This window comes from Dermochelys coriacea, chromosome 18 (genome assembly GCF_009764565.3).
Source record: "Dermochelys coriacea isolate rDerCor1 chromosome 18, rDerCor1.pri.v4, whole genome shotgun sequence".
Classification (NCBI taxonomy): Eukaryota; Metazoa; Chordata; order Testudines; family Dermochelyidae; genus Dermochelys; species Dermochelys coriacea.
The window spans coordinates 7307343-7333481 of NC_050085.1; the positions used below are offsets into that span (position 1 = coordinate 7307343).

The 26139-nt window shown below is 51.0% G+C and overlaps 1 protein-coding gene across 1 annotated transcript in view; it reads left to right on the forward strand.

The window, feature by feature from the left end:
• The first annotated feature begins 8464 nt into the window (after positions 1-8464).
• Positions 8465-26139, forward strand: part of IGSF21 (immunoglobin superfamily member 21) — a 273045-nt gene continuing 255370 nt past the window's right edge. The window contains exon 1 of the mRNA XM_038376831.1: positions 8465-9042. Within this exon, the coding sequence (XP_038232759.1) occupies positions 8979-9042 (64 nt within the window). The 5' untranslated portion in view covers positions 8465-8978. The remainder of the gene's footprint in view (positions 9043-26139) is intronic.

Genomic DNA, 26139 nt, shown 5'->3' on the forward strand with positions numbered 1-26139 from the left:
GGCAGGGAGGGTGTCCCTAGCCTCTGTTTGCCAAAAGCTGGGAATGGGCGACACGGGATGGGTCACTTGATGATTCCCTGTTCTGTTCATTACCACTAAAGCACCTGGCATTGGCCACTGTCGGAAGACAGGACACTGGGCTAGATGGACCTTTGGTCTGACCCAGTGTGGTTGTTCTTATGGTCCTAGCTACAGCCTGTGTCTGTTCTAAGGAGTCCAGTCTCCCCAGCTGTCAATCCAGCCCCTTTTACCAGCCACGAAATTGACAAACAATTAAAAACCAAGCAGAAAACAACAAAGCCAGACACCTAATACAAACAGCAATATTTTTATCCAGCAATTTACATCACTTACTGTCTGTTTTAATGTCCTGGAATTTGGTTGATGCCCTGCACATTTCTCTGGGCATATTCTTGTGCTACAATAGTAAATCTGGAGGCTGTCAAAGGTATTTTGCTGCAGGAAAACAACTACCGGTAATTCCTTTAAAATGTTTTGAGACCAAAAATCTACACCTCAAACTTCTCCTCTGCACTGCGGATCACTGCTGTGTCATAGGATTAGGCCATGTGGGAGCTCTCCCAGAGAGAGGGCAGCATATGAGAGCTACGCCATGCATTTGCAAGGAGACCCCAAGTTGCGTCAAGCTCACTGGGATCTGGGTTTCTTGCTATGCGCTCAGAGGTTTGTGGTTCTGTGGTTAATGCACTGGACTGGGACTCGGGAGATCTGGGTTAGATTCCCAGCTCCGTGACAGATTCACTGTGCGACGTTGAAGAAATCACTTGATTTGTTAGTAAAGACACAAAGAGCAGCTAGGGCAGAGCCTCCTGGAGTGGCCAAGAAGGAACAAAAGAGCAAGGGTTTCTATTCTACAGTCAGAGACCCTGTGGGATCCAGCACCCAGAGGTCCCACTGGTTGGTTCTCAGTGTGTTTCATTGTCTGGATCACCCAGGAAGGTTTCTGCTGACACATTTGAGAGCAATTGTGACAGCGAACCACAGAAATTCCATCCTGGACCTGAGAAACCTTCCTGATAAAAGTTTTGTCAAAACTGCCCCTTTTGCAGGACAAGTCTTGGATTTGATGAATTGCCATTTTCTGACCTAAAAATAAAAAAATTCCAACCCGCTCTAGATCTGACTCATTTTGGTTTTCAAGGATCCCACAGTACTTTCTGCAAGAGAAGGCGTGAGAGCCCTCGCATCCTGGCCAAATCCCCAGTTCAGATGACTACAAGCAGCAGGACGCTTTAAATACCCTACCACGGGACACGTGTTCTTCATTTCCTGCCCTAAGCATCTCAGCATCGCAATAGGCTGGCTGCATGTCAGTGCTTGGTAAATCAACTCCAGCCCATAGATGACTTCTGGGCACGAGCTGCAGTCTAAAAAACAATGAGGAGTCCAGTGGCACCTTAAAGACCTCGTTGTTTTTGTGGATACAGACTAACACAGCTACCCCTCTGATTCTAAAAATAAGGCAGCATTATTTCTGTTTAATGGGGTGAAGTATGAGGTAAATGGTGGTTCAGTGCTGGGTACTGAGATATGCCCCCTAAGGAGACATCTTGGAATGCCTTCTACAAAAGCTAAGGGAACCATGTGGGTCCGGCATGCTTGGTTATCCAGACACAATGGATTTACCATCATTCTCCTATTTGCTCGACTTAGCCTTACATCAGAGTCAATTCCTTGGGCACAGGCAAATATAGGTTCTTTCACAAGGCCATATTTGAAGTGAATTTACCAGCACCTTCCCTGTAAAGTGGGAAGAACTTGGTACACAACGGACACGGGTTTGCATGGAAGGCGCCGTCGTTGTCAGCCCCCTCGCCAGTCCCCAGGCTATTCTGTGGTTAATACCTCAGCATCACAAAGCGTGAAAGATCAGTTTGTTTCAGGAACAGCTCTCTGGAGCATTCCCTCTTCATCTGAGGGGCTGTTTATTTTTTTTATTTCAGAGATTAATGCAGTCATTAAGAATTAATCTGCCTTGGGTTTGCAAGTGTGGAGAAACAGCCAGAACATAGCTTCCACGGCCCCATCTGTATTTCAGAGCGGCAGATATTCCAGACCACACAGGTTGGGAGGGGGCAAGTTTTCCCTCTAATTTGCCCCCTACATTTTCCAGAAAAATTACCCTTTTCTTAAAAAAAAAAATCCAGTTTCATTAAAATAACTAGGTGATTGCAGATGGAAAGAGCAGTCCAGGGCAGCTAGGGTGGGCAGGAGCCCCAAACCCTGCCTCTGCGAGCCATATGCACTTTGGCTCCCTAGGCTCTTGGGAGCTGATGGCAACGAAGAAACGTGCAGCCCCAGACACAGCGCTCCCCAGGGTGGATTGCTGTCATCAGGTGTTAAAGAATGAGAATGGGGTGGCCCCAGTGCTTAATTTGTGCCAGGACTGAGCCCTGGCATCTCCGGGCTTGGCAGTCCATAGCCCCCGCACCTCTGGGCTTGCTGGGTCCATTCTGAATGTAAAAAACCTGCCTTGAGCCCCGGCACCTCTTTCATTATAAATGAAGCCCTGGGTGGTCCCTCTCGGCTAAAACGGAGCCAGCGCTCTCCGTTTTCATGCCGGCTGTAGTAATCTGGGCTCCCCCGCAGCACCCTCTCCTCCTGGGCTGGACCTCGTGGGAGCTCCCCCTCCTGTTTCAATCCATTGCGACCCCCTTACAGCTGTAGCTTCCCCCACGGCTCTGGGCGCAGGGTGTAGAGGAAACTGAGTCTAAGCAACTGAACTGGGCTGCAGTCAATGCCAACTAGACAGGCGCCTTTGTACTCTCTTCACTTCCTTTCAGAGGGGAACCCCTGCCATCCCCAGGCAGGGAAAGCTGGAGTCACCCCCCTCCCTGAACCAGAAGAGCCGCCCCTGGTGACAGCCCTGCTTTGATACCATAGCGCTGGGAGAAGCAGCCAGAAGGCTGGGGAGGTGGGAACCCATTTAGCAGTTGCTACCAGAGCTGGGGAAGCAGAGAGCTGAAAGCCGCACTGGCTTCACCTTCTGTTCCCTTCTTGCTCCCTTGTGGACCAAGAGGGTCTCCATTTCTCCGGGCTCCAGTGACGGACAGGCCATAGTCAAAACTGTCCCCACCAGGCAGGAGACTCTGCTAATTGGTTACATTCCTTCTTGAGTCTGGCCAGCTGGGGGCAACAAAGGCAGGGAGTCAAGATCTGTCCAGCTGTCATGAAAAACAGATCCGGCTTCAAGCTTATTCTTTGCTATTTACCTCACAACACAAAATATGGAGCCAAATTCTTTGCTGCTGCAACTCCACTGGAGTCAATTGAATTACGCGAGGAAAGAATTTGGCTCGTGTTCTGCAAAATAAATGTCAGCTACATAGAAAAGGCCCTTCTGGGCAAGAAGAACAGGATGCCCAAACTGTTCAGGAATCTTTCCAGTCCTTGTCTGCTAATCCACCTCTGTGGAAAGAGGAGACCCCACTTGCTTGCCTTCCTGTATGTGTAGGCAGTGTCTGGTTTCACATTGTGTGCATGCGTGTGTGTGTGTGAGAGAGAGAGAGAGCGAGAGAGAGCTTAAACGAGTCCTCTTTACATCATTGTTTATCAGGCAGATTCCACCAAAATCATAAGAGCATTAATAATATCTGCATGTTCACTAGCAAGCCAGCACGTTTGCCTTCCCTTAAAGGACAGTGTGACTTTCCCAGGGTGAAAACCTTCCTTTTTGCATCTCTAATTCTGAGCCAGCTCCAGAGATTTTTTTTTTAACCTGCTGTTGACTTTTGCCGTCTGCTTCTCACAAGGCCTCTTTTGGAAAGGAATGGTGAACAAGAGAGAACTGATAGGAGGAAAAACAAGCAAGCCAGGAAAGGATAGCGTAGACTGGTCTGTTCAAAGTGCCCATTTATCCATTGAGGTGTATTAGAGAGAGACTCCCACAGCTCTAACTGATCAATACAAATTGTATCTCTCTGAGAGACATTAAAAACCCAGCTGCCTGGAGAGAATGCTTGTGTAATGGTGGAGAAACTGAGCACAGGTATATGGGTGAGGAGGAGAGAGGGAAATGGCGTATGCCAGAGGATCCCAACCAAGCCTTTCCCAAACTGACCAGCTGAAAGCAGGAGGAACAAGATGAAAGGTGAGATGGTCACTAAGGAACCCAGCCATCCTGCACTCTGTGTGACATCCAGCTTCTGAATCCCAGCTCCATCCATGCCTGTCATCAGTTTCCCTTTTGTAAAGAGAGAAGGGCCTGAGTCCTGAAGTTAGGATCTGGAATTGGATCCAGCTCTGAAGTTTGAGGGTGTTTTGGACTAGATGCCCTGTTACAGAGAGAGACCCAAATTTTGATCTGGGGGGGTCTCCCAGATTTCAAGGCCATTTGGATTGGGTGTTCTGGTTCGTTGTATTACAGAGACAGCCCCAAGCCATGGTTTGGATCAGGATTTCCTTAAAAGTTAAGGGGAAGGTTCAGAACTGGTGTTCCAACTGCCCTCCATGCTTCTGTATTAGAGCCTGCCTCCTGGTAATAGAAATGCCTAGTACACAGCAGAGATGGCAAAGCTGGAGTATGTGGCGTTAAACATTTGCTGATTATGGTACCAAACCTGTGAAATTTGGGTCTTAAGGAGGCCTTGAGACAAACACTGGCTGAAGTTTAGGCTGAGCTTGATGATGTTCTAACTGCTAATAATATCTGCAACTCTGCAAGCTCACACTGTTATAAGGGACATCAAACTTCAGGGTGGGAGCTGGTCTCGTGTGGGAGTCAGGAAGGGATTTTTCCTCCTATGGTACCAGACTTCAGAACTGACAAGATGCATTATGGATCAGCTGGCTTCTTTTACAGGATCAATACTCTGGCCAGTCCAGGTTACAGGACTAGATGGAGCATTGGGCTCATCCATTACAGCAAACCCTGTGTTTCTATTTCAGAGACAGGCCTGCTGTACAGCTCAGGGCTGAACCACCCTGCAGTAGAGGGAAGTTTGGATCCACATCTTAACTTCACAGATCAGGAGGAGCACCCCCCCCCCTTCCAGCAGCTGCCAGTCCAACTGGCATTACACCCACTGCAATACCCTCCGCTGGGTGATACCTTCAGGGCAGCCGAGCCACGTGGCCTGTTGGAAGGGTGAACAGGTATGGATTTGTGAAACTCTCCCAGCACATCTCTTATCATGTTTGGTATCCAGAGTTGCTCATTTGGTGTCAGATGTTTCCCTGCAAGACCCCATTCTCATTGCATTTGGAAGCCCAACTGACTGTAGCTTTCTGCCTATTTTAGATACTTATGACTCCCATTACATGGATTTATCCTCACAGCACCTCTGTGAGATAAGGCAGTGCTATTAGCCCCAATGTATAGATGGGGAACTAAGGCATCTTGCCCCAGGCTAGGGACTTTCCGCAGAACAGCAGAAATGTGAACCCATGGTTTCCCAAGTCACAGGCAGGTGCCCCTAACCCTTGGGACATCCTACCTTTCAACAGCCTGTTCTAAGTGGCTCATTCTGAAGACAGAGCCTCAGACTTCATTATTTTCTTGCCACGCTCTGTTTCTTTATACTCGTGTCAATACAGACATGCAAGACCCAAAAGCTACAGCAGCATCTCACTGGCAGGGGACCTGCAGAACTGTCAAATCCATGATCAAATAAAATTAGACCTCATTAACATACAACCTTTGCCTCATTCCTTTGCAATATGTAACCAAGGCTTTCACTGGAGGATGAAAAAGGGCAGAGAACCCATTTCACTCTAAAGAATTTTAAGAATGAATTGATTTCTCTGTTTTTTCCTTTAGACATTGATATATTCTGGGGCTGGTTTTCAGGGGGTTGGCTTATTTAAAATATAAATCTTAACCTAGAAGATTTAAAATCATGATAGCACTTATGGTGGTTTTCCACCATGACTCTCAAAGCACTTCACAAGGCATTCATATACTACCATGAAGGCAGTTTAAGAATCTGTGTATAATAGAATAGTGCAAAGGTGTGTAAATGTCATTATACATATTTTCCAGATGGGGAAACTGAGGCCATACCTAACTAAAAGCATGATTTTTTTTAAATGTGTCGGGGAGGGGGAATAAAGACTCTTAATTTGATTTAAACCTGGCTATATTGATTTGGCTTCGCTGGAGCTGAGTGTCTATTTAGATTGTTTTGCACAGGTTTGACTACAGCGGGTTTTAAACTGAGTTGAAGCTAAACAGAGCAACTTTGATAAGTGTATAAAATAACCAGTGGCCTAGGGAAGGTATAGCGGGAGCTTCTGTTCTCCCTGTCTCATAACAAGAACAAGGGGACAGTCAGAGAAATTAAAATCTGATCAAAGGAGGTACTTTGCCACACAATGCATAATTAGACTGTGGAACTCTTGCCCCAGGAAGTAGTTGAGGCCAAGCACATAGCAAGATTCAAAGAGGGATTGGACATTTATATGGGTCACACAAACAGCCAGAGTTTTTTGTTAGCATTAACTCTCTCTCTCTTAATATATATATATATATATATATATATATATATATTTATTAAGTGTGCTATTGTCAGCCAGGCCCCTGGGCTACATGCCCAGGTCTGATCCAGCCTGGCAAGGCTGATGTCCCTGTATATAGATGAGAAGGGGGCTGTCTCACCCGAGACAGGTAGGGTGAGAGAGCATGTCAGGGGCACAGCCAATGTCTCCTCCCTCCTAGCCCAGTGTCCTAGTCTCTGGACGTGTTGGGCAGAAACATCAGAAAGGAGCATAAACAGAGGAAGTGCACAGTAAGTGTAGATTATAGCCATTAAATTAAAAACATCCCCACCATCCGCCAGTTTTAATGCTAAAATAGCGACAGGCAGAGCAGAGCCATTAAATTGTCATTGAGGGTTAGTATTTGCATCTTTACTCAGCCTTTCGTGAGGCAGAGAGGAGAAGGTGCGGCAGGGCCAGCTAAGGACACCATCAGATTGAATGCGGAATTGCATGGCTCTCATTCTTTAAGCAAACATGTTTGCACAATCCACTCCACTTAATTGGGAAATCCTCTTAATTGGGCCATCTTCCAGGGAACAGATTTCAGCTCAATACTGTAATGAATGGCCAACTGTATGTGTGCACCACTGCCCTCCACTGGCTGGAATAAGGAACTGCTCAGCTGTGTGTCTTAGGCCCTATACTGCTAACAGCCCCGAGGGTTTCTCCTATAGTTCAAATAGTGGTTTTGAGCAAGAGGACATGGTGCTGGGGTATTCTGAAGAGAAAAATGGTGCAACCAAGTGAGAAGCCTGGCATCCAAGGTGCTGTGGATTTGTTACAATACCAGTGACAGAAAGTCTGGTAAGGGGATAGAAAGTCACCTGCTTTTATCTGTTTAATATATTTAAAGTAGGGTGGGGGACATTTATGGGCCCCCTAGAGTAGAACAGTTGAAAACACTTTCTAATGAAAAATGTTTTCACTAAAAAGTAGGGTTCTGTCCAAAACAATTTTTTCCCCCATGAACTAAATGTTTACAACAAAACTGTCCAGCTTGGTGTTGAGAAACCAGGATGCTAGAAAACCAAACGTGTTTTCTTTTCAGCCACAGGTTTAAATTAAAAAACAACAACTTTGTTTCGTAAAAATTTTTTTGCCAAAAACAATTGGTTCTCTTCAGAGTTTTTCACTGGGGAAGAAAAAAATCATTTCCTGACCAGCTATGCACAGAAATAACAGACTCCAGGAGTTCTGCTACCCAGCCCTGCAGCTCACATAAGTAGGCCACGCTGCCACAAAAGCGGGGGATAGAACCCAGGATTCCTGGTTCTGGCTTTCGCCTTCTCCGGTGCACTAGATCTTAATTCCCTCCCAGTTACAAGAATGGAACCTGGGGCATCTGGCTTCTAGCCCCCTGTTCTACTGTAGACCACATTCTCTGAAGGGCTAGCAACAGAGCCAAGCAGGCCCCCTTCCACCTGCTCTAACCACTAGGCCACAGTGCAAGAACTAGAACTGAAATTCAGGAGCTCAGCTTCCCTTTTCTTGACCCCAGTCTCTTCCCACAGCTGGGCATGGAACCCAGGAGTTCTATCTCCCAGACCCACCCCCCTGCTCTAACTACTAGGCGCCAACCCCCTTAAAGAACACACTTTTTCTAAAATAAAATAAAAAAGCCCTGGGCTCATTGTGTGAGGCCGGGGAGTGCAAGGCAAGGGCCACCTTTAAGAAACCCCAGTGGATTGCTGCACACTGGCCCAGTTCCTAACTTCAAATCAAAGGGGCAATTGAACCGATGCATTGAGGAATTCGGGGCTCTTAGCGGCTTGAATCCTGGGGGGGGGGGTTATTTACCAAACCCTGCAAAGAAAGGGATTAGAACGGAAACTGCTGGCACAATTTCCACTGGAGCGCCCCGGGGCTCACTAATCGCTAATCTGTGGCTCTCCCCTACCCGTGCCTGACTCTTCCTCTGCGCGCCTGGCCCGTGCCAGCCACGGGCGCTGACCCGGGAGACTGAGCTGGGGGGAGATCTGTATTTTTGCAAGCCGGGAAAGGGTTAAGCAGCAGCCGAGGGTGGGGGACGTGGGGAAAAGCGGGAGGGGGGGGTGATCTCCGCCGTGACTCTCTTGCTGCAATAAATCGGCTTAAAGGACGGGAGCGCAGAAGCCAGGGAGGATTAGAGAAAAGTCTGTCTGATACACACACGCCGGAGAGGGAGCGGAAGGAGAGCGCAGTGGAGATTTCATCCAAAACTCGGGCAGCTGATTTGGATTCCTTGGGCAGCCTGCGCGCAACGAGAGAGAGAGGCGGGCGCGCCACCCAGGTGCAGCATCTCCTGCTTGATTCAGGCTCTGCCTCCCCCCCCCCTCCTCCTTCCTCTTCCTCCCCCCGCCAGCCCGGACTCCAGCGGGCCGCGATGTTTGACCCACGTCGCTGTCCCGTCGTCCCCGATCCTCCCATGCCCCTCTCCGGATCGCCCTGCGGAAAGCTGGGGCGCTTCTGAACCAGATGGAGTTTTTATTCCGGGGGGCAACATGCGAAAGATGAACTACCTGCGCCTTTGCTTTCTACTTTGGGACCTTCTGGATGCGGTGCTGGGTGAGTGACTCCTCCCCCCTTGGGGGCTTTGATTCCAACCCCTAAAGGAAAGAAAGGGGGGGGTCAGATTCCCCAGCTGGTGTAAATCAGCGTGGCTCCAATCAAGTCTATGGGCTCGCTGGGGTAAATCGGAGCGAAGTATTTAGCTCTGGTGGAGGATCTGGCCCCCGGCTTAATTTTGTAACGCACTTGCTCTGGCTCTTGGATACTTTCCTGGATAGTCTCTGTGCAGCCCTTCCCTTCGGCGAACAGTGTTTTGGTTTCGTTGGGGTTTGGGGGCGAGGGGGGCTGCAAAGAGGGGGGTGGTTTCGTTGGGGTTTGGGGGCGAGGGGGGCTGCAAAGAGGGGGGTGGTTTCGTTGGGGTTTGGGGGCGAGGGGGGCTGCAAAGGGGGGTGGTTTCGTTGGGGTTTGGGGGCGAGGGGGGCTGCAAAGGCGGGGTGGTTTCGTTGGGGTTTGGGGGCGAGGGGGGCTGCAAAGGGGGGCTCATTGGGGTTTGGGGCGAGGGGGGCTGCAAAGGGGGGGCTCGTTGCGGGTGGGGGAGTTGTTTCATGCCAGCCCTTTCCTTCCCCTTCGGCTGGCGGGTGCAGAAGGCAGGTCTCTTGCGCTGCCGGTCGCTCCCCGGTGGGAAGAGGAGCGACAATCACGGCGCATTGTGGAGAGCTAGTTACAAATAATAACCCGCCGATTGCGGCTGATGAGCCGGGGGCCCGGGTTCGTCCTGTGCAAACACAACCGCCGCCGCCAACTCGGCGTGCGTGGAAATCAAACCCGCCCGAGTGATTTACAAAGTGGGGGGGGGGATCGCAGAGAAATAGCTGGTGGGCAGAGCCCGTCACCCAGGGTAGAAAACGGAACCTCAGCAAGGGGAGCTGGCTTTCTGCTCTAGCCACAGCTCCCACTCCGGAGCGGCACCTGTTAGGCGTGTAAAGCTCCGGCGAACTATCCGGATTGAGTTCGGTTTAAAGGGATGGGAGGATGGGAGCAAAAGGGCTTAGCCTGGGGGCGGACAATCGGGTCTGGGAGTGGGGCTGGCAGCAGCGTCCCCCTCCCCCTGCAACCCTCCGCCCCTTCACACCCCCTTTTCCTTTCCGCCTAAAAGGAGCAGCGGGACGGGGGGAGGGGGAACTAACCGGTGTCAGCCCGGGGCAAGAGGCTTTTAAATCTCGACCAGCCCTTTCCGTGGGCTCAGCTGCCCTGCCCCGCTGCGGAGCTTCCTCCTTGGCTCCGGCTGGGAAGAGGCTGACGGGGTGGGGTTGAGAGGGGGGTTCAGGTGGCCGATTTGCCCGCTGCTCGGTCGGGGTGGTTTTTTTTTTAAACAAACCAGCCCGACGCTGGGGCCAGGGTGTCCGCAATGCGATCGCGGGGAAACGTGCAACCTCTCCTGTGCAACACCCAGCGCCTCGGGGGGGGGGCATGTCCAGTGTGCCCCCAGGCTGAAAGCTATCCTGGTAGCAGGGAAGCAGAATCCCCCCCCCGGACACACACACACACACACACACACACACACACACACACAGATGCAGGGTGACGGGCGCTGGGCTCCCGCCTGGCCATGCAGACGCCAGGGCTCTGCAGCGCAACATCTGGGCAGAGGAGAGAGGGGACCGCAGGCGACTCCAGCTGCAAATTAATCGCCTCCCACTCAGAGCCGCCCCGCGGCACAGCTGGGGGGGGGGGGGGAATCCGTCCGGTCCCCCTGGAGCCGCCCGGTCCATGGAGATGCTGGGTCCGTGGACCGGAGAAGGCGCTTGACGAAGGCTCGTGTGTCCCCTTCCCGGGGTGGCTCGGCCGCTGGGGGTGGGCCGGGGGGTGTCTCCTCGCTGGGTTTCTCTGGGGGGCCCTGGCAGGGCGCTAGGTAGGAGCTGGAGCCTTGCTGGCTCGGTGCTGCTCTCCCCGGCGTGTGTCTCTGCCCGCGGGAGGTGGGGAAGTGGGGGGGGGGGGCCCGGCCCTGCTGGAGATGCGCTTTTGGGGGACATCGGCGGCGGCGATGCTCGCCCAGATCCGAGAGGGGGCGCCCTTGGCAGCCGGCAGAGGTCGCTTCTGGCGCGGGTGCCCGCCAGCCTGGCGAAGTTTGCAAACTCCGGCGGGACCCGCAAGCGGCTGGGCGGGGTTCACACCGCAACTCGGTCTGCGCCCCCCCCCCCCAGCCCCGGGCTGCGCCCCTCTCGGGGCCGGCCCGGCCCGGCCGCTTTGTTCTGGGAAGAGGGGTTTGAATAATAGAAGCCCGGCTGGGCTGGGACCTTCTTCTTTCAAGCGGGCCCCGGGATGGGGACAATTCAATAGCCAGGAAGCCGTTTCATCTGTCCCCGGCTCGGCTCGGCTCGGCTCGGCTCGGCGCTTCCCAGGCGGCTGGCTGGGCCCGGCACTGGAGCGGGCTTTGCAAGGCATGGGGCAGCGTCCCCCTAGGGGGAGGCAAGGGCGCGGCTAGCGCGTTAGCCGGAGATCCCCCGGCCGGCGCCGGGCTGTGCCAGAGGCCGCCTGCATGGCTGGTTTGTTAGCAGTGGTGCCCAGTGTGTGTAGGGAGGGTGCATTTCCCGGAGCTATGGGGCTGGCCAGACCGGGATACCTCCCCAGTGTAAGGGGGGATGCACCTGGCTGGAGCCGGCAGGTGGCCCTGGGGGAGGACGGGAGCTGGGATCTACTGGCTGCCCCTTGGCTAGGGTAGCATTTGATGCGTGTTACCAAGCACGTTTGCAGCGGTGGTGTAGCCATGTTGGTTCTGGGGCAGGAGGGAGACACGGTGGGTGAAGGGTTTGACTGGAGCAACTTCAAGCTTTGAAGCGCCTGAGCTCTTCAGAGCTGGGGAAGGAAGCCAAGAGGGTCCGAGCTAAGGGCGAATACCCGGCGCGCCAGCTGCACAGGGAAGAAGGGAGACTCCTGCCCAGCACATCCAGCTGCTATGCTGAGGCTCCTACCTGGGCAAATCTGGCCTCACATCCCAACCCTTCACCGGTGCACTGGGGAAGGCAGCGGGGAGGGGAGCCCCATTCCCCTCTGCCACTTGTCCCGCTTCCTTAGCTGTGGATAAATGCCTGACCTGGCCTCTTACTCCTGTCCTGACCTACCCTGGAAGATCGGTAGCAACCAAGAGAAATAGTTTGACCTCAGCCGGCCCCATTCAGCACTGGGCTGTCACAGCAGGGCCTCCCTTTAACATTAAGGTCAGGCTTGACAAAGCCCTGGCTGGGGTGATTTAGTTGGGGATTGGTCCTGCTTTGAGCAGGGGGTTGGACTAGATACCTCCTGAGGTCCCTTCCAACCCTGATATTCTATGATTACTTGGACCCAGAGGAGGGGAAGCCAGTTTATTTGCTCAGTGCTGAGTTTATTTTGCCCTGGCATCTGGTTTGATCTTCTTTTATCCTCCAATAGCTTTTCCCTGGCTGTGGCCTGCAGACAGTGACCCAGTTCTCATGCCATGAGTGATCTCGCCCTCCATGTACCTCTTCTCTAGCTTTCATTGAAGTCACCTGCCGTCTGGGCTCAGGTGGCTGCGGTCTGATCAGCACTTGGGAGAGGTGAAAGGAAAGTGTCCATCAAAACCTGGCCAGGAGAACAGAGTTGTGCTTTATTGGGGTTTGGAAAGCACCTGAGAACACCTTTGGGGGAAAGAGGACTGCAGGTTTTCTTTTGTGATGTACTTTACGCCTGCAAGGAAAGCTGCTGTCAGCGACAGCATCCAAGAGTTACTGGGAGCGAGGTATTTGCTTTCCACCCAGCGTAATGATTGACACACAGGGGCTGTTTCTTCTTTGCTTAAAGTCCATTTGCTCGGCTCAGCACTGCACAGGGTGGCTCTGTGCAATCTTGACGCTTCCTGGGTTCTGGAGGCTGCCAGGGACTTGTGCAGTTTCAGGCGAAACATAGACTAGGCCCAGGGGCTGCTCTGACTTACCTCACCTGCAGTGTCTCTCCAAGGAGCTCCCAGCTGCCCAGTTCAGCCAGAGTGCAGTGCGGACTGGCCACCTCTCCTCCCTCCCCTTATGCACCCCTCTGGCCACATGGACAGCATGCCACAAGGCCTCCAAGGAGGAGCAGTGTGGGGCTGGTTGCTGGCTTTATACCTCCAGGGAATCCCCCTTGCACTAGGGAGATTCCCTGCTCAGGAGATCCAGGGGCGTGGTGTTCCCTGTATGCCCAGAGTTGGCGCGTAGGAGCTGCAGCGGTGTCCAAGTCAGGGTAGGACCCCTCTGCAGCAGTGTAATGGGGGTGTTAAATGCTGCCCCCCACCCCCAGCCCAGGGGAGTGATCAAATAATGCAGATTTAGTGCCATTTAACGCTCACTTTGTAAGCTGTGAAAGGTGCAGGGCAGGAGAGATTCAGGCCCAGCCAGGGTCCAGTAACTTCTCCAAGAGACACACTCTTAGGCCCCTGTTTTGTATTGGATTGGGGCTGAGAGTGGGACTGGGGCATGTTTTTTCAATGCACTTCTCAGTTGTCATTTAGGGACCTTAGCACTGGTGAAAGGTCTGCTGTTATGGTGTCTGAGCACTTCACCATGCCCTGTGAGAGAGGAAAGTGCTATTATCCCTTAGGACATAATAGATGGGGAAACTGAGGCTTAGAGGGACTTGCAGGGAGCTCGTGGCAGAGCTAGGAACTGAACCCAGGTCTCCGGCTAATGACCTAACTGCTGGGCCTCTCTCTTCTCATGCAACAAGTTTTAAAAAAACCCAGCGAAGCTAGGCAACTGGTGTGCTGTGAATGCTGTTTGTCATGCTGCTCTCAGTCCTCCCAATTTGTGCTGCCCCCATCTGTCTGTACACACCTACTGTCTCTTCTCTGACACCTTGTCAGATCATTGGGGCAGGGCTGTCTTTCTGTCATATGTTTGTACTGCACCTAGCACAACAGGGCCCGATCCCTGATTTGGCTTCTTGGTGCTACCACAGTACAAATAATAAATAAATGTGTTGTTGGGAAGGATCTTGGTTGCAGATTGTGTTTGCCCTGGCTACAAACCATGCTGCACTGAGGCGGTAATGCCACCTAAGGGCCTCTCTGTTGCCTCTGAGTCTCTTGGCCCAGGATTCCAGCCTAAATGGAGCCTCCTAAGTGAAGTAAACTTGACAATCTGGGCTCATGGCTCAGGGGAATGGCTGGAGACCATGTCAGCCAGCCCCATGTGATGCAGTGGAAATGTCAGTTCAGGATTCTCCTACCTGGAGAAGGAGACCCCAGTGCATATGTGGGTTGTGGTAGGGTGCACCATAGACCACTGCAGCAGGGAGCCTTGTTTAATGGTTGGGGGGGGGGGGGCTGAGATTTGCTCCAGCCCTTCAGAGCATCCTCTGACAGCAGGATGAGAGTTCATAAGCTGGGGGGAAAAAGCAGAAAAGTGTGTCTGTGTGTGAGAGAAAACCGTTGAGGCTATCTCTGTGCTGGAGAAAGAGCAGCAATGGCTACAAGAAAACCCTAATCACTTCAGGAGGTAGCGTGGCCCCGTGGGACACTAAATGGCGGTCAGGAGACTTCGGGCTTGTCTGCATGAACCCTTAGGGCATGTTGTCACGGACTCGCAGGTTGTGCCCACTCTTGGCCCTGTGTGGTCCGTGAGGGGAACCCCCTTCAGTGAGACAGACCTTCTCGGGGGTCCACTCTCTCTTGGGGGTTAATCCCCTCCACCTCCTGGAGCCGCACCTCTCCGAGCCTTAATGCACCTGTTTCTCGCCGTGGGCCCCCTCAGGGAGTCCACTTGCTCTGGACCCCCAGGGCCTCCTCTCCCAGAGGGAATAATGCAACCCTGTTCTCTAGACTGGAGTGACACCCAGCCGGTGTAAAACAGGAGCAGGGCCGGCTCCAGGCACCCGCTTTCCAAGCAGGTGCTTGGGGCGGCAATTCGGCAGCAGCTCTGCTGCTCTTCTGGGCGTGGCGGGAATTTGGCAGCGGCCCCGGCGCTGTTGCAGCGGTGGCAATTCGGCGGCGACTGCTTGGGGCGGCAAAATTGGTAGAGCCGCCCATGAACAAGAGGGTTTATCAAGCGTTTGAACACCGCATAGGAAACTCTCAGGGCCTCAGGCCTGGCCTCCCCCAGCCCAGCACATCCCAGTCTCCCCTGCATCCAGGTGGGCTCTGTCTGCTCTCTCTCCCCAGCCCAGATCCCCCCTGCTTCCCAGCTGGGCAGCTGATATCACTGGCCCCAAGCCCCACCTCTGTCCATTGTCTTCTCTCCAGGTAAACAGAGTCACTTGTGCCCCCTCTCCCCTCTTCTGTCCTCTGGCCAGAACTGGCTGGTCAGGTCACCAGGTCCTCTCTTCACAGTCCGTTGTCCTCCCACTGGCCAGAACCGGCTGTGACTCATGAGCTGGGCCTTCCGGTCACCAGCCGGTGGGGTCTCCATTCTCCAGGCCATTGGCTGAGGTCTCAAGTTCCCTTGCCGGTCCTCTGTAACAACAGACTCCCTCTCCCATCACCTTGTTAAACCAGTAACACCAGGGAAACTGAGTCCCGCCCCCTCTGCATGTAAACCATTGGAAAACAAGGAAAAAACAAGACAATCCCCCACTTCATCACACATGTCTACACTAGAAACACTCCAGTGGCACAACACCACTGTAGTGCCTCAGTGTAGACGCTGACTACAGCGACGGAAGAACCCCTCCTGTCGCTAGTAAATCCACCTCCCCGAGAAGTGGTAGCTAGGTCATGGAAGAATTCTTCCATCCACCTACTGCTCTCTGCACAGGGGCTTATGTCAGCTTAACTATGTCTTGTGGGGGTGGGTGAATTTTTCACACCCCCAATGACGTAGCTGGACAGACCTAACTTTCTATTGTAGATCAGCCCTTAGTTTGGACAGCTGGGGTGTGGCTCTACCCCACATCCAAGTATCCACACTTAAAGTGCCCTAGTTTACTTTAATCTGTTTCAAAGCAGAGTATATCAAAGTTCACTAGGGAACCAGGTCCACACGGACACTCCGTGTGCGACAGGTTAGTGTGGGGTAGACTTACACCCAAGCTGGCTCCAAGCTCAGTCAATCCTGCAGACAATCCTGGCTCCAATACCAACCTAATCCATGACCCTGGGGCAAGTCACTTTCCCACTCTGTGTCCTGTGTCCCCTCCCTCTGTTTGTCTGCCTTGTCTATTTCGATTGGTGGCTCTTCAGGGCAGGGGCTGTTTGTCGCCATCTTTCTGTCCAGCACCTGGCGCAATGGATCCCTAACCTCAGTTTTGGCCTCTAGGCACTACAAGAATATAAACTAGGGATACCAGACTGAGGCTTGAGAGCTGCAAGTGGCTCTTTAATGTGTCTCCTACCGCTCTTTGCAGCATCTGATCCTAAAACAGTGTGATTTAATTATTAACTGATCTAAGTTATTAACCAATTAGGATGCTTTTACTGTGATGTTAACCAATTGTAGTTGATATGATAATACTTTGGTCAGTCATTTTGCTGTGAGAATAACATACTATAGTAAATGAAACAATTAATTCACACTGCTGTGGCTCTTTGGGTAATGTTGATTGCTAATTTGGCTACTGAACCACTGCGGTCTGAGTAACACTGATATAAACAGCTGTTTTTCTTGTTGCACTTTAAGGTCCGGGATAGATCTGGGGAAATAATTCATTAGGGACAACTTATTCATTGACTTTTACCTCTTTTTCTGTTTGCAAATTGGTCCCAAACAGAGTGTTTTTGTCTTCATTTGTCTATTATAATTTCTGCAAATAATTCTCAGCCTATAGGTCATCTGCAAGCAAGGCACTCTATTTGATAGTCAGCATTTGAGCTGGTTTGGTTGGATAGGCCTGGTGTGTGTTTGTCCCCTCATAGAATGAACACAAGTCTATTAGGCTTCTGAAATCTCTGAAATTCCCTTTGTGTACATATTCTGCAAGGCTGGCTCAAAATATGCAGTTTCCTCAAACGCTCCTGCCAATAAACTCCTTTTCTTTGGCAGTGTTTGGTGCCCATGAACAGTCTAGCAAAGTCATTTGAACATCAGAAAGTCATGTACATTCCCGGGAAATATTTTCAGATTGTCACCTCGCTCTGGCCAGGACAGCTGCAGACACAAATACCCTCAAAGGTAGTTAGACTCCTCGCTTCCATCCTAAATACCTTTGAGGCCAGAGAGCCTAGTTCATGGCTGACCTACATCTTGTGTGATCACCAGTGCAAATATTTACAAAGTGGGTACAAAATGCCACTGTTCTGATGGGGTGGGGTGTTGCGTTGCAGGACAAGCAATAAACCGGGAACAAATTGGACAAAACCTTACCTCGTGGATAGCTCTGATTTATGGTGAATTGGTCCTTTGAGCTTATTTATTCGGGAGCCAGGAATCCCAGACTAATGAGAGACAAGCTCCATTTGTGAGTGTGGAGAAGAATCCGGTAGTCCCAGGGGAGCTGCCATCTGGCAGGAAAATATACCACTGAGCCAGTGGGCTTTCTCGTTAACAAGAAATGATGCAGCAGGCAGAGGTGTGGGGGGAGATTTGTATGTACAGAGGCCAGCGTTACTTGCCGAGAGGCTGGTGCGTGTCCAGTACTGGAGTGGAGCAGCCTGCCCCCAGTTTGTAACCCCGCTGAGCCCCTCACATCCCCCCAAACTAGGTTCCTCACTTTCTCCAGGTCCACTCAACGAACAGGGCTAAGTAGAAATTCCATGTTCCCCAGGGAATGGGCTCTCCAACCTCCAGTGGGGCTGCCCCTCCCCAGATGCATTCATGCCCCCTCCAGATACTCCGCTCTGGAGGTCATGCAGCTTCTACCAGGACGTGCTGGTCGTCTGTGTAGACGCCCTCCTGATCCTGTGGTCCCACTGTCGCTTGCTCTCCCTTCACTCCTGTTAGGTAAGAGTGTCTGCAAGATTTGCGTGGTTGGCACCAACTCCACAGCAGCTGGTCCTGCAGGACCAAAGCTGGGCAACCTGCACCAGTTCTCCATGAACAGGCTCTGCAGGTTCCCAGACCTTTCTGTCTTGGGGGCAAAGCCCTTCTGCAGCCTTCTGGCCCTGACAGCCTGGTACAGGAGAGGTTAATCCTGCAGGAGGGAGGTGTCTCTGAGAAGGTCAAGGATGCTCTCCTGGATCCTCAGAGTCCTGCCATTTCCACTGTGCACTGAAGGGTTTGATGTGGGAGAGAGATTTTACCATCTATCCTGGTTAATCCAGCCTTCCACGTGTCCTTTGAGTCAAGTCCGAAGCCTCCTACAGAAAGGTTTGAGATGAGCCTGGCTGGCTGTACTTTAAAGGGCCAGACTTCAGATCCCCAATATGGGGCTGGGTCAGTGGAACCGAGGAGAAGATCCTGGCTCAGCGTATCGGTGCCTCTTGAAGTACTATGGCTGCTACCGAACAGCTGCAGAGAGTCTCTGCCAACAGCAGCCATGCAGCAAAGAGAGGAGAGAGGCCAGTAAAAGCCTCTGGGAAGTGTATTCATGCAGGGCAGCTCCTGTACTGGCAGTTCTTGGGGGTAGGGACTCTTCCCCATTGATCCCCTGTCCCATGGAGTCAGGAGACCTCCTCCACACATACCTCCTTGGCAGGGAACTCCACAAGGTTCCTTATGGGATGGGGCAATCCAGCCCAGACTTCTCTGCCATCCTGATGCCACCCTCTGGCACCAGTTGGCTGGATGCTTACAAGCCCAGAGTGACGTGAGAGTCTGTGGCCATTCGCGGATAGCACAGAGGCATTTCTAGGATGAGAGGGGGCAGTGCTGGGTCCCAGGGGTTCCAGCCCTGCCTCTACTTTCCAAAGGCAGCAGGCTGAGAGGGTCGAGCGGCCTGAGTGCAGGCAGCGTGGGGATACACAGCCTGTGCATGTACATCTCCAATTGACTTGCACAAGCCCGTTGTGCTGTTCCCTAGCCCCAGGACTATCCGTGTGCACCTGTAGTGGCCGAGCCAGAGTATTTATCTTCTGCAGTTCCTTCTCTTCATCTGCAACCACCTTATTTAAAAAAGATCTTCCCCAGGGAGCGACGTTGCAAAGAGTGTGTTTGTATGCGTGTGCAGAGAAAGCACCCTCCCTTCCCTGCATGACTTGCTCCATAATCTCCCATTGGTGTGTGCCCCCTTTACTACCCCATCCCCTTTCCTCAAACAACTCCCCTTGTCAGTCACTGAGGACACTCTGCCTCCAGTTGACAAACATTCACATTCGAGTATCTTCCTTGGCTTGACAATCTAGCTGCATGTTGCCAAACTGGAGAAGGGGGCCAGAGCCACCGGGTCCCTGTCAGAAGTGGTTACAGTCCATCGAGCATCTGCTTGAGCTATGTCTTCTCTGTATCATTTGGGGGGCTTTCTCCCATGACCGTTTGTCATACGCTGTCCACTTCCGAGTTGGTGGCAGATTGCTGCAGTGCAAAGCGTGTGTGTCCCTCTCGACTCCCTTCTCCTAGGGTTAGGCCCCATGTTTCCTTATCACCTTTAATGGAAAGTCTTTTGGCACTCGGAGGAAATGCCTTGTATTTTGGACACTGGGATAGGAAGTTCCTCCTTGTTTCTATGTCTCCTCTGTTGTGCAGGTTGCTCTGCCAACACCCTCCCAGGTGCCCCCAGTTTTGTGCCTAATTCCTGGTCCCCAGTTCTGTGTTTGGTGACCGTCTACCTGGTATTTGCATCCTGCACTGCAGCTAGGTAGTCAGGCAAGGTGAAGCTTCAGTATAGATGTAGAGCTTGGGAAATATTCCCTCCCTCCCCCTAGCTCTGAAGATTCATGCCAATAGAAACCATCAACTCACTGTGCAGATATGGAGGGAAAGGGTTCCCCAGTATAAAATATTCATACAGAATCATGTTGGTTTGGTGGGAAGAGAGAATGTTGCCAATCCAGCCATGGATATCTCTTCGGGTGAGTATTCAGACTAGAAATGTTTCCACACCTATCCAGAAAGCTTGAAACATCAGAGTTACCTCAGAAGGGGAATTGGGGCCTAAGTGACATGCCTAAAATTACACATTAGGTCTGTGGCAGAGCAGGGACTTGCACCCATGTCTCCCAAGACCTAGGCTAGAGCTCTAAGTACAGTCTTCATAGGAATACATAGCAGTCTAGCTTGTTTATTGATCCACTCTTCCCAGGGTCCAGTTCTTGGCCCTGTGTTGTATTGAGAACTGGCCTGGAATTGCAAACTATCACTTACGCGGCTTCTCCACAGCAGCCTGTTTTTTTCTTTTACATAAGAATGGCCACACTGAGGCAGACCAAAGGTCCATCCAGCCCAGTGTCCTGTCTTCCAACATTGGCCAATGCCAGGTGCCCCAGAGGGCATGAACAGAACAGGTCATCATCAAGTGATCCATCCATTGTCGCCCATTCCAAGCAAACAGAGGCTGTCTATTGTTGCTGTTTTTTATAATCCCATCCTCCTCACCAGTTTTCTGTTATGTTTCATGGCATAAAGAGAAATTAGATAAGAAATATAAATACCCTTGCTGGACAGTTGCAATGTAACCCTATTTTATTTCTGCGAATTCAGAACAATAACACACAAGAAGCCAGACAGAGACAAAGCAGGCTGCTCCTAGAGTCAGCAAGGCTGACAACTCATCCCTCCCGCCCCTTACTGTTAATGAGGCACTTTCCAGTGACTCCATTCATGCTCTTTGCTGCAAAAACACCTAGAAACCTCCCCCGCCCTGCTCTTGAAGTGATAGTTTGCAATTCCAATGCAGTCCTCAATACACCCTGCCCGCGAACAGATGTCAAACCGTTGTGTGATGTGGCCTTGCACTGTTAGCCAGCTGCTGAGCTCTGCCCCGGCAGCAGCAGCCCACAGCCAGGTGAAAGTGCTCCCTGCACCATGTGTTTGTAGCGTAATCCTCTGAAGTGCTTTTTGAGGCTTATGAGATGTGCTCTGCGAATCGATTTAACAATGATGGATTTGAAGTTGAGGGTGAGGGGTATCCCGAGACTGCACCGATCCAGCTGTTCTGCGGCACCCTGCCCCACCAATCCAGCTGCTGGCGAGCAGAAGCACAGCTGGCAAAGGGTGCGTTGCACTCCAATGGCAGGCAGGGAATGCAGCACTGCGTGATAGGGACGGCATCAGACATGCCGGGAAGCTGAGTTGGGGGGCGGGGATGTGGGAGGGTGTATGTAATAAATGATGGTGTGTTGAAAAATTCACACCCTGCTCTTTCTGCAAACTTTATTACACCAAAACAACAGAAGTTCTAAACCTTTCCTTCCCTTCGCCAGCCCTTGTGTGGAGCATGTTGTGCCCAGGAAGGGATATTTTTAAAAAGAGGGTTGTTTTTGTGTTGACTAGCATTGTTTCTCTAAGATCCTTGCAGAGAGGAGGACAAAGAAACAACTGGGGGTTCCCACCCACACAGACTTTCTGTCTCCTGAACCTCAGCAGCAGTGGGGATTGAACAGCAGGTGGATGTGAAAGGGTTAATGGTGGCCGGGATTATGGGAGTTTAGGAGACCTGTTTCTGCTAATCTGATCAATCCTGTGGGAGGGGATGGTAATACATGGTTTAGAAGCGTTTCAGGGGAATTACCCCCCCACCCCACCCCACACACACTCAGATAAGAAGGGTACTGATGATGATGTTGGGGGGAAGGGGATTATCCCCAAATACTAATGGTCAGATTGTATCTGCCCTGTATCGTGGGGGAGGGGTAATAACTTTTGCCCCAAACAGATTTCTTATCTGTTTTGCCACCCAGCCACCCTCCAATGCTGATTGGATACAGGCAAAGCCGGGGCGCTCTCTGACTTTATGAAAGCTCAGTTAGGCTGTAGCTTTGCCAATCCCAAGGCTGGTTTGTCTCTAGGCCCCGTTTTAGCCAGATTCCCTCCACCCTCGAGTTCAGAGTGGGTACCAAGTCGGGGTGCATTGTTCTGATTTTTGGACCCTCTGGGGGACTTTTTTCAAATGCACCGATGGGAATTAGGCATCCAAGTCTCATTGAAAGTCAAACTTTAGGGACAAGCAAACTCCCAGGTATGTCTTTGAAATCTTCCCCCACATCCCTAAGGATTTTGCTACGCACTCTGGACTCTAGCGGTTGGGTACAAAAGGAGCTGCAGGATCTCTCTACAGTGCAAGGTCTTGTTTACTTGGTCGTGCCACAGTGCAGGGGGCTGGACTTGACTTCTCAAGATCCCTTCCAGTCCTATGATTCTATGGCCGGGTCTACACTTTAAACTTACAACGGTGTAACTACGTCGCTCAGGGATATGAAAGATCCACAGCCCTGAGTGACACAGTCATACTGACCTAACTCCCAGTGTAGACAGTGCTATGTCAATGGGAGGGATTCTCCTGTCAACTCTGCTATCGCCTCTCACAGAAGTGGATTTACTACGCCGATGGAAGAACTTCACTGAAGTGCTGCAGTGAACCTGCACCAGGGCAGTGTTTGTAAGTGTGGACCTGCCCTATGAAAACTTCCAGCACTAATACCATGAGAAAAGCTGCAGCAGTGGTCCTAGTTTTGCCGGTGTAGATGTAGTCCGTGGGTAGGTGTGTTAGCACAGAGGAGGACCTGTAACTGATCCACAAATAATAGTACGTACACACACACACACACACACACACACACACTACAAAGCCTTAACTCTTTAACTTGAGCAGTAGCAGCTCATGTGTTTGGCTCTGGAAGTCCCAGTTCAGTCCTGGGTGTGGTAGATAAACTGTCGCATAAACACAGCTCCTGTCAGGTGAGATTCTGATCTCCGCTCTACCTGTGTAAAGGTGTGGTAGCTCCATGGATTTCAGCGGAGTTACTGCTGGATGGAGCTGGTTGAAAACGGAAGCTTCTGTTCCGCAGGGAATTCTGAGGCTTACAAACCTGGTTTTGTCCCAAATTGCCACAAAAAGTTAAAAGCTCTGAATTCCTTGCAAAGTGAACTACTCCGAAAATATCTCATTTATCAAAATGTTTCCTTTCAACTTGGGTTTTTCTGTGCAATAGAACTTAATTAATAAATAGTTAAACCATGTGGATAACTTCCAGTGAAAATGTTGACAATATGTTCCTGCAAGCCGTTGAGACTTCATCACACCAGCATGGTGGTGGTTAAAGTTAATATCAGAACTGGGTCCCCATTGTGCTGGATGCTGTGCTAACATACGTGACGATTTGGTCACTGCCCAGAAGAGCTCACAAACTAAGAAGTCCCTGGATTTCTTCATTGCACACCAAGGGATCTTTAATTTTCACAGCTGGTGAGAGACAGCGTGGCCGAGTGGATCGTACACTGAAGTGAACTCTGGCTTCTATTCCTGGCTCATCTGCTAGGTGAACTTGGGCAAATCACTTCCCCTCTCGTGCCTTGGTTTCCCCATCTGTTAAATGGGGGTGCTAATGCAGCATGCCTACAGTAGGAGTTTGTGCGGCTGCAGTGTGCGTATAGGAGGGGATTGTACGGATGCAGCTACATCCATACAACCCACTCCTATACGCACACTGCAGCAAATATCCCTAATCTAGACAAACTCATGGTTTGTGATTTATATGGAAGCCGGCCAAGGGATGAAATAATAATACTTAGCACTTGTATAGCCTTTTTCTTCCACGGATCCGAAGCACTTTACAAAGGCAGAAGGTTTCGACAGTTTCGACAAGCTGAAATTGATCAGAGGTAGAGCGACAGGAGCATCTTAGGTAAACTGAAAAGAGGGCATTTGGCCTAATGCTGAGTGCCCTATGCAAATGGGGATCGGCTGCTTTCTAGACCCAGGAGCGCTGGGAGTGAATCACGGCTTTGCCTGTGAGGAAGGATGGGAGCATCCACTGGGATGGGTCTAAATGCAGAGTTTTGGGCAGAGAGAGTACTGCATTAATTCATCGGGGTACCTCCTTGTACCTACCTCTGATGTAAAAGCCAAGCAGATTGGTCTTGGCTTCAGCAGTGCTATAGCAAAGCCTCAGTGCAGAAGGCCAAGGAAAACACTTGGAGTGGGGAGCACAAGCGCACGCAAGAGCCCCTTTTTGGAGGAAGGGGGACAGTGCGGGTGCAAGTCTTGCCTTGCAAACCTCTAGGCTTGTAAATCACCCAAGGAGAACTCGGGAGGGGTGCTGGGAGGATCAGATGATCTGTCTGTTATTGTTCCCTTGCCAAGTTGCTCTCTTTGCCCTTTTGTTTGTTTTTTGCTGAGGCACTTGTGGTGCTGATCGGGTTTGTTTTTAGCTAATGACTGGAGCTTACGTTATCTCCTCGGCATTATCTCCTTCCCGCTTTCTCAGCTCCTTCCTAAAATAAACTGTCAATCATGGGCTTGTTTTCAGCGCTGGGCTCTGACCACGTTTGGGATGCGGATTCATTGCACGAGCACCGAGGGCCGGAGCACTCTTAGCAAAGTGCAAGGACAATAACCAGATGCAAAGCTTTTCCTCCATGGAATTATTGTTCTTGCCAACCATATATTTATAAGAACAATAGCTGGAAGCAGGCACTAGACCTATAATAACCAGGTGATTAAACTCCAATTGGTGGCCAGTACCAGACATCAGAGAAAGATCTGGGAGGAAAGTGTTGTAAAATCTCTGTTGCCCCGCTCAGCAGAATAGGAATTGCAAGGGAGGGGGCTGGGACATGGCTTGTGGGGCTCTAGCGGGTAAGGAGAAGATAGAGGGGAGTGATTTTCAGCCATCTCTTTGTATGTGTAATAGCTTTATTTATGTTAGAGTGGTGCCCAGAGACCACAGCCAAGATTAGGTCTGCATGGTGTCTGGTGCTGTACGTACACAAGTGACGATCCCTGACCTGAAGAGTTTGCAGTCTGCACAGACAGGGGAGGTGACCTGCTGAAGGTCATGCCCCGGGTCAGTAGCAGAGCTAGAAACAGACCCGCTGTCTCTTGACTCCTGGTTCAAGGCTGTGCCCAGCAGCACACACACGCATCCCGACTTTCTCTCCATTCTCTCTCCCAGCTGGGGCCCTGGCAAGTTGAGTTTCTCTTGGGAATTTTCATTCCCTGGATCCCTTGGTGGAGCTCCGTGTGGTTGAGAAAAGGGCGGTGTTTCCTCGTAAAGGGGGGCTCCTTTTGAAATGAAGCTTTTACCTGGGCAATCTGTAGGGCTGGATTAAACTAACTAAGCTACAGTTTAGGGCCTCGCAATATGAGGGGCCTCCTAAAAAAAAGAAATCTGACTCCATTTCAAATCGATTTCAAATCCATTTCAAATTATCAAAATCGGTTGATAGAAGATTCTCTCTAAATATAGCCATTTTAGTTCAAATATGACAAAAATATACACAACTGGCTACACAAATAACCTTACCCTTCACTAATTGTTCATTATTGACAGGCGGGAGGTCAGGGCTGAGGGAAAAAAAATAATTGCACTTGTAAAATCAGTATTTCTGTGAATAAGTCTGCTATTGATCTCCTAAGGCAGTGTTTTGTTGGCCAGCTGCTACTGGTAAAATTCTGACTGTGCCTTTAGATCTTATTTCAACAAATAAATAATCTCACTGCTGATAAACCCAGGAAAAATGGGAGCTCGGAGACGGCAGTGTCATGAAACAATCCTGCCAAGCTTTTCTCGTACGGGACTCGTCCTAGGAGTGACGTCACGTATCGCGTCCCCCTTGGTGGGTAATAGCCAGAGGGCCACCGTCTTTTGTTTGCGGTCCAGCACACTCAGTCATGTAGTGCCTTCACTCCTGTTTTTTTTTTTTCCTTTTTTTAAGGGTCCGTGTGATCTTTCCTCTTCTGATCTGTACATATGGACAATTGTGTGTATTGGGGTGCACGCCGCTTTCTGCTCCATGCGCTGTCTGTGCTTCACGTGATTGAGTTTGCAGGTGATCGTCTTATGGACTTGGGTTGAGTGGATCTTGAGGAGGATGAATTTATCTTGGCTTCCCTCCATCAGTTTCGGGAAGCTTCACAACTTTTTGCAACTTCGCCTTTGTATATATGCAGATATAAAGCTTTCATGTTTATATATGCAACATCCTTTCTGTGAAAACAATAATAAAATCATTTTTATGATATGTCTTAACATGACATAGTGTAGGGCCTCAAATGTCATAATCCAGCCCAGGCGATCTGATGGCACCTCTCTGCTGCAGTTACACCCTCTTTGTTCTAGTCCTCCCCCCACCCACCAAGTCACCTCTGGCCGATTTAACGGCTCCAAACAGAGGATCGAATCCTGCTCCCATCAAA